Here is an 8,900-nt window from a genome sequence, read left to right on the forward strand (position 1 = left end):
ACAAAACTGGAATGACACAATTTTCTAAAATGCACATAGCTGTTAACTCAGCAGTCCAGCTCCTTCCTCACCCTAAGCTGATAAGCTATCTTGGCATCACCTCAGGTAGTGTCTGATACTCCTGCCATCATAGGAAAACAGTTATTAAAAGTGTCCAGGATAGCAGTTTCCAGATCTCTGGTTATAACACACCACAGGGACTGCAGTCATTGGAACAGAAGACTGTGGAGAATCACCACAGGCACTGGAAGTCTATATTCTCTGGCTATTTCCCAAATACAGGTTCTGAGGTTTATGAAAACCCTCAAGAAAAGCAGGTATTCCTGAAGGATTTCCTTCTGGACATGTAAATATCTCTACATTCGTATATATTCTATATTCATTCCTCCTAAACTACATGCACCAAGCAGATTTTTTCAGTGTATATTACAGTTTAGGTGAAATTTGTCCCAAAGTCTCTTCATATGCAGCCTTTCCATCACCACCTGACCACATGAAACTTTGTTGTATCATTCAAAAATAATTCTGAACAATTAAAAAAAAAAATACACCTGAAAGAGGTCATTTTGTGCAGCAGTTTTTGAATAAACTGGTCAAGGATTTGCTGAAGAACTGCCTTAAAGTGACCTCAGGATACTCAAGATGCCCATGCTCAGTGCAAGGTAAAATAAAACACACAGCTCCTGATGCTTGAAGTTTACAATGCTCTCTAATCATGATCAGGTATGTAGTGATACGGAAAAAAAGAAAGGAAACACCCGTGGTGAAAAGCTGCTGCAATCAAAGCATCATCTCCATTGCTGCTAACAGAGGTTCACATTCATGAGAACTATGGCAACTCAAACACAGGCAGCCAGGGAAAAATCACAGGAAGGTTTAGAACACAACCACTAGCAACACATGAGGCTCCAAGTCATGATCCAGCTGCAGAGGTTCACACTATACACACTGCAGCATCAGCTACCCAGCTTGAGTGCCTGCGCCACAGCGCTGGCTCAAAAGCTTTACAGAAAGAAGGGTTTTGTGGGCTTAGCTCCAGACACTTTCCTCATGAGAGGACTGCCAAGACTGCAGTGGGTTGGCTATATAAGTCATACTTCACCTGGACAAAAGAGCTACTCAAGATGTCCTTTAGCATATAATTTATTTATTTTAATGATGCATCTTAAGCTGAATATTATTATGACACTGATGTCAGCTGAGAGAACAAGCAGTGGGTGCACCAACGTTCAGAAGTGCTATTCTGTAATTCCTGCATATGAAATAATCATGTCTCCCTGCTGAAAATGCTGGAGTTTCCTTAGAGCAGCATTTGGCCGTAAAGAATTAAGAGGGTTAAGCCACAGGAGCTTTAAGTAATAAGGTTAAAACCAGTATTCCTTAAAGGGACACGCTCAAGGCGGGAAGCCAAACTTCTTTTAAAACTCAGCAACAGTTTTAGGCTAGAGATTATCTGGGGAAGACACCTTCTCTTATCCCTCATTAGATATTCCCTTCTAGTCAATTCACTTTCCATTCATAGGGATGTTCAGCTGCAAGGAAGAGGACCGTGGGCCTTAGGTCAGCACAAAGTTGTTCAAAGACCACATTACATTTTACAATTCCAAATGATCCATTCCTCAGATACAGGCAGGCAAAAATGGAACGAAACAAAATTCCTAACAGTTTTTAACTCGTGCAGCCCTGGCAAGCAATGACAAAACATTCACATACTTAAGCACAGACATCAAAAGTACACTCTGCAAACAACAGGGGTGAGGAATATACACCCAGCAACATTTCAATTTAATTTTCCTTCAGAATAGAATTTCAGTAAGCTCAAGGTCTCCAACACAGTCTTGCATGTGAAACTCAAGCACCCAACTCCCTTCCAGTTCTTTCCAAATCTTTAACTCTCCTGACAAAAGGATGAGCTTATGAACATTCAAGACCAGCGTGCTACAGAGAACTAAAACCAAAGCACAACTTTCACCTGTCAGCATTTCCTCTCATTTGAGATATCCTCACCAAGCTGACAGAGACAACACAAACCTGCCATTACCACCCTCAAGTTCCTTGCCACCTCCTATAGCAGAAGGGAAAGAATTCACATCATAACATACTGCTTAAACAGTTCAACCAGCACCAGTCAAAACTGCCCCAAGCCTGGGGAAAGGGAGGCATCTGTGTGATCAGGTACTTCGCAGTCCATCTGCTAAGTGAACACAGCAATCAAAGAAAACAGTAAAAATCAGGAAGTTTAGATAGCTAGCGTCCAGACATCAGTGACATTTGCTTTAAACACATTCAGAAAGACTAGAAAAAAGTTTCTAAGCAGACTGGAGTGCCACAGCCCAGGTGAAGTTAGAGCACACTTATGAGAGGACAGGTGCCTACAGGTCACCGAGCACACCAGGACGTCTGTGAAAACAGCTAGCAATGTGTAAGGAGTTAAAGATCTGAAAAAAATGACAACTACCAACCAACACTGATTTGGAATTCACCTAAACTACACAGACACATCATGCACAGCTTACCGAGATGTACAGCTGACTGGCGCAGGGCATTGTCACAGAAGTGACAAACGCCATCATAGCGTGGTTAGTCTCTTGAGGGACGAGTCATTCTCAGTGGGGTTGCACAAATACCCTCCTAATACCAACACTTTTACTGCTGGATCGACCACTTGCCATTTACGAAAAAGGCACAGAAGCTGCTGAAGAGACAAACAACAAAAAAGCAATGAAAAGCAACACTGTGCACGCCAAGTGTAAAAGGTCCAAGACAAAAGAAAGTCCCTCCGATATCCTGCTAAATTTGAACACTCAGACAACATCCATCTAACAGGAACCTGTATCGTGGTGGGCATCTGCCAAGTGCTACATGTCACAGCAAACAAACAAAACTTTATTCCAGCAGAGTCCTTGGCAAAGGTGGCCAATGCATATGGAGGTAAGCAAAAAGGAATGGAGCAGATTTTAGTTCTCCGTTACAGGACAATGAGATCAACACACCAATATAAAATCAATTTTTCATTTCTATAGGAACTTTAGTAGCATGAATAAAGGCTGCAAAAACAAAAAAAATCAAATTCAAACTGCAGAAAAACACTCAGAATGTGTTCTGAAGTCTGCAGTTCATCTAACAAGAAACAAGAGGAGCAAAGTGCTTCCGCACACTTCCTCACAAAGAAAACACCAGGTATCAGCAGGCTTCAATCTACCAAAGTGAAAGCAAAGAAGTTCCACACACCCTCACAGCAGTTCCCAATCTGTTTGCAAGTCCATGCAATGAAATGTCTGTATGAAAAAAAAAAGTTATTATATATATATCACTCTGGTTAAAGATCTTTTGAAAGAGCAATGAGAACAGCTTTCACTGAACAGAAAAAGTAGTTTCCAAATATTGAGAAAATTTGGTAACAAGGCACAGAATAAAAATGAAAGGGAGCAAAGTTCCAAAACAAAGTAATAAAAAGATCATTTGCCATCACTGCCATCAGACATATGTACTTCATGTGCCTCCAAGTCAAATATTTAAGGTAAGGTCCTGAGTTAAAAAAAAAAAATTGCTTGGATTTCACGTGATACGGTGTAAATTGCAATTAGCTCCTAAGCTACAGTTCATATTGAGGAACTTAGATCATTTCCTTATTAATAAATTCACCATTTGTTACATAATAAAACAGAATGTTAAGAGAGACTTCAATAAGTTTGAACTGGCAGATCCCAAACTGAAAGAATCAACTGAGAGAACACCAAGTGAGCAAAATGAAAGATGCTAGTCAATTTCAGGAAGCACCTCTGTGTGCTTCTTTTATCCACTGAAAATCAGTGAGGGTGTTCAAGTATCTCTTTGTTAAAACTTTGCAGTAACAGTACCCAGAACAGAAAAACGAACAGAAAAAGGCGGTGGCCTTTCCATCGCAAACCAAACACGGCTTGTCAGTTTTAACTATGCTTAAGAACAGAAGAAGCTGGAAAGCTTTACAATTATCTCTCTAATTAAGCTACCAATTGCATGTGTCAGCTCTCCAAACCCCAAACTTATGACCCAATGTAATTAGGCTCCTTTAAGAGAAAAGATTCCTCAGCATTATCATCCAGATTTATAACACATTTCATTTTGTTCCAACATACATACACTGGTAGCTTTCTGACTAATTACAGCTAAAGAAAACCAGTCTGTAATACTTATTCATCAAGCAATGTTCCATTAATACCTGCATTTCTGCTACTGCTTTCAGAACCCAAAATCCCACTCTCATATTTTCCATTTTTATCCACCCCAAAACAGGCAGGTTTTTTTTTTTTTTTTCCCCAATTCTGCAGCCATTTCAGAATACGGTCACAATGCAGTTGTAGAACTGCCCTCTGCTTAGAATACTGAGCTATTCTGACTAAGCCAAAGAAGTCACCGGACAAGCAAGTTTTGCAGCAATTCAGAACAGCAACAACAAAGTAGTTTGCAAAAAATAAACAAACAAAAATTAAAAAAAAAAAAAAAATTAAAAAGGTGCCTAACTTCAAGAGAGCGCCATTTCATGTAACAGTCGACAACTTGAAGCAGCAGAGAGCAGGACGAGAACAGGTCCCCACACTGAAGCTCCTGCACGCCTCAGGTAGCTGCACCTCACAGAGATGCTGCAGATGGGGCCCCGAGACAACAAAAGCACTGCCCCCCCGTGGGACTAAGCCACACAGTAGGTGTGGGGACAACAGAAGACCTCCACTGCCAATATCCTTGGAAAAGCAAAGAAGTAAAGCATTTCAGACAAACAGAACAAATCAACACAAATTTTACTACAGTTACCAGATGGATAGCTAGGGAGACAAAGGGATTAAGGATACAGTGGGAGCTGTCACAAAGCAGAGGGGTGGAAAACTAGAAGAAAAGCATCACTGAGTGGTAAGAAGCCATGCCACTGTCTCAAGACACCAAGAGCTGGGGGGCAAGTGAAAGGCTGGGAAGGAGCTGATGACAGAGCACTCGTAACCACATGATCCGGCTTTGGCAGGGCCCTCGCTTGGAATGACCCTTACGAGCTGCGCTGAGATGGCAGGTACCTCCATCTGTAATCTGGTAGACAGGAAAGATCAGAAGAAAAAATGAACGAAGTTAAGATCCAAGAAAAAAAAAATAAATCAAGACTTCCAAAACAAGGCCAGGAGAGCTAACAATGCAAGACTGACATGAAAAAATTAAACTGCTTCACTGGGACTACTTTTATTTAATACCTGCTATTTTAACAAACACAATACTAAACACAAACTAGTAAAGAGAACTGTGCCAAGAGAAGATTATCAGACATAATCCAGGCACAGCTGCTCTGAACTGGAGTATATGCAATCTCTTCTGGGGTAGAATCAAAATATGAAGAAGTGTGCTGTAAATCAGTCACATACAATTCAGCTTTTTTTGTTTTTTTTTTCCTTTTGCTCCTTGACTTTCACCCTCTGCATCTTTCAAGATTACTCCTCCAAGGGAGTCCCTTAGGTTACTCCTGGAACAGCCTGTGCCACTGGCTCACTTCACACACACTCTGCCTGTAGGTGAGCCCAGCTCAGAGTCCTGCTGCACTCAGACTTCCTGCCAAGTACCTCTGTGACAGACACAGTGCAAAGCTTCTGAGAAAACACCTGATTCAATCTCTGAGAAGAAGTAGTAAAAGAAATGTGCCACCTAAAATAAGATCAAGAAGCCATGAATGTCAGCTGCTCCTCCAGAAAGAAACACAGAACTCAAATCTATTTATGTGCACTGTCTTAGATTATCCATTCATTAAAATATCATTAAAGCACATAATTCAAAGGGGAGGAGGGGGAAATAAGTGAATTACAACACGTTCGGGCTGCTAGGCTTCTTGTTACACTGCCACTTCAGGTTTTTTCCACATTTCTGTTATCTGCTAAAATGCAATTCAGATGCAATTAACAGTGTCCTAATCGCCTACATTTCCTTCACAGGTTTCTGGTTGTCTTTCTTTTTTGAACTCAGGTCTACAGCATCCAAATCCAAGTCACTATACAAACCTATGCATGTACCTTTTTTAATGGAAACAGAAGTGGCTTTTTTTTTTTTTCCTCAATAGAGCTCTCTCCTGCTTGCTCCAAAAGTTGCTGTTTTATTTCATCTCCCGGTACCTAATTTGTTTTTTCAAGTGCTCCACAGCAGTATATCACCATTTTACATATCATGGTTCATAGATGCAAGATCTCATCAGCTCACTCTTTCAGCCACGACCACTTAAAAAAAGAAAAGTGTTCAGAAAATGGAATGTATCCTGCATCCTTCTGGTCAACCTGCCTAGTGCCATCTAAACTGCTGCCAGTATGATCTACCACCTTAGCACAGCAGGTGGATATGAAAGACAACTTTCACAGCTCCCTATCACATACAGTCACAGCTACCTCAGGCGTCTTTGGATCTTCACACCTGAGCAGAAATAAGACAATCACAGAAATCAGTTCCAGGCTGCTGAAACGCTTTTGTCCCAAAGGCTCTATGAACATACAAAGAACAGCCTGAGGAGGCAGAACTGCTTCAGTAAATGCAACATACAGTTGGTGTTGTTGTAGTGTATTATCCACTCATTACCGTTACTGTTACTATGACATTAGTAGATGAGTATAAATACACCTTTAACACAAGAGGCAGACTTTTTCAAAGGACAGCCTGAAAGCATTTTGGTGAAAATCACCAAAAAGAATGAAAATAAAACAGCCTTGTAATATGTAAGCTCCACTGAGATAATAAGAATCAGCTTCAATTAGGGGATTTGGAGGAAGAGCTTGAAATGGGTAAGCCCACCAGAGATGCTCAGCATGTGCTTCAGAGATCTATGGAACATTTTTAAGACAAGCTTCACACTTACACATATTTCCTAACTCCTCAAAAAGATATATTTTTTTAAAATATCAAGGCTGAAATGCAATTTGAAAACCCTCTCATAAAAGAATAGTGCTCTCCCCAGAATACTGAATGCTGATGATACTCTGGTGTTCAGCACCTGAATGGACTGCTGTCGTCAAATCGAGGGACATCAGCAAAAAGAAAGAAAAAGCTCGACTGAGAGCAGCTCACCAGCAAGTGTGCTGGGCTTTTTCTTTTATCATATCTGGCAAGGGAGCTGAGAACATTCAAACAATACTTGTAAGCCGCAGGGCACAGCACGGGGACACCCTAAAGAACAGTGACAGCCGCGTCCCCGAACCACGAGTCCTGGCACACGGTTTCCTTCAGGGATTTTACATCTCTGGCTCCAGAGAGCAAGAAGTTGAAACTGAGATAAGGAGCATGCGACCAGCGCTACGATCCGTCCTGCACAAGTGAAGGAGGCCGGGCGGCAAGAGGGCGGTAACTGCGATAGTCTGAAACAAAAACGCACGTCTGAAGCACGCACAGCGCCGTTAAAGCCCCGCAGCTCTCCGCTCAGCGGCCTCCAACGAAGCGCAGCACTCGGACGCCGCACGGCGCCCCGCACCACGCCTTCCCCGCCGCACAGCCCGCGCTCAGACACCTGCCCAGGCGCGGAGCCGCGAGCTTCGGCCCTGCCTTCGCGGCTTCCCGACACTTCTCCGCCCCGCGGAGCGGGGAAGCAGCCGGCGGCTCGCTGGGACGGCGGGAAGGTGCGAATCGCTCGCTGAGAACCACAGAGGAGCCACGCGCAGAAATCAGAGCGCCGCGCTGCCGCTCCCGAGCGGATCCTCAGAACGCAAACTAACTCGCGCGCAGGTGCTCCGCGGCACGCAGGCTCGGCCTCTCCCCACGGCCGGCCCCACACACCCCCGAGGGGCGAAAGGGGCACCGCCACCTGTGCGAACGGCCCACGGTGCTCCGACGCCGCCGCGCCGGCCCGCACTCACCTCGCACACACAGGAGCGACATGGTGCCTCCCCGCCGCCGCGCCTCAGCCGCCCCCTGCTCCTCTCATGCCGCCCCGCGGCCGCAGGTCGAGCGAGAGGGCGTGGCGGCGGAGGAGGCAGCGCGGCGAGCGGAGGAGGAGCCGGACCGCCGCGCCGCGCCCCGCCGAGGGGAGGCACCGGGCGGGCGGCTCGCCCCGCCGCCATCTCCCGGCGGCCGATAGGGGGCGCCGCCGCCGCTGCCCCGTCACCGTGGCGAAGACCCGGGTCCCGCGGCTTCTCCCTTCCTGGGAGCTTTGTCTCTTGCTTCTTTTTCTTTCTCTCTTTCTTTCTTTCCTTCCTTCCTTCTCTTTTTCTTCTCACACCTCTGAGTGGTCTTTCAGTGCTGCTTCATCCCCAGCTATTAATGAGGCTCGCGGTGCGGTGCACTTTTGTTTCCAAACAGAGGGCACAAAGAGAAACAAAACATTTCTGGCAATGTAACTTAATGGTGTTGGAAATATCAAAAAAATTTATCAGGACGGTATCTCCGATAAAGCAGATGTTATTCGCAATGGCAATGGCAGGCCTCCTGCAAGCAGGAGAGCACCCAGAAAACAGTGTTCCATCTTTTCATGCCCTGTCACCCGACGCTTAATCTCTTTCTCCCCTGGCTCCTCATTGGCTGAGTACTGCAGGTTCACAATCTTCTCAACGCTTCACTAGATGTACAAACACTGGACAAACATAAATCTTCGCTGGCTAAGAGTAAATCTCTAATTAATTAATTAACTTCTGACTCTTACTCCACACTTGGTCATTGTTTCTGGATATCTGCTTGTTCTCCCATGCATAGAGATAAGCTCGGAAGGAGGACAGAGGGGAGTATCTTAATGCCTGCCTGTCACATCCCAACCTTCCCACAGAGCAAGACAGTCTGGCCTTGTGTAGAGGCCCTGGCTGCTTTGATGTTTGATAAGTTTGTTTTTCTTTTGCTGGGAGTTTCTCTTCCTAACAGAACAACTCTACAATATATTTTCTAGTCTCTGACACTACACTCACATTGTTTGGGACATTTAC

At 44.4% G+C, this 8,900-nt stretch overlaps 1 protein-coding gene across 4 annotated transcripts in view; it reads right to left on the reverse strand.

The window, feature by feature from the left end:
* Nucleotides 1-7,922, reverse strand: part of UNC13B (unc-13 homolog B) — a 203,271-nt gene extending 195,349 nt beyond the window's left edge. For all 4 annotated transcript variants that reach the window (XR_006177289.1, XM_042862318.1, XM_042862317.1 and 1 more), the window contains exon 1: nucleotides 7,845-7,922. Coding sequence is in view for 3 of the 4 variants with exons in the window: in XM_042862318.1 (XP_042718252.1) it covers nucleotides 7,845-7,866 (22 nt within the window). In the remaining variant the exon portion in view is untranslated. The remainder of the gene's footprint in view (nucleotides 1-7,844) is intronic.
* Between the last annotated feature and the right edge of the window lie 978 nt (nucleotides 7,923-8,900).

Source organism: Lagopus leucura, unplaced genomic scaffold (assembly GCF_019238085.1).
Source record: "Lagopus leucura isolate 7727_CA_CO unplaced genomic scaffold, USGS_WTPT01 Super-Scaffold_650, whole genome shotgun sequence".
NCBI lineage: Eukaryota > Metazoa > Chordata > Aves > Galliformes > Phasianidae > Lagopus > Lagopus leucura.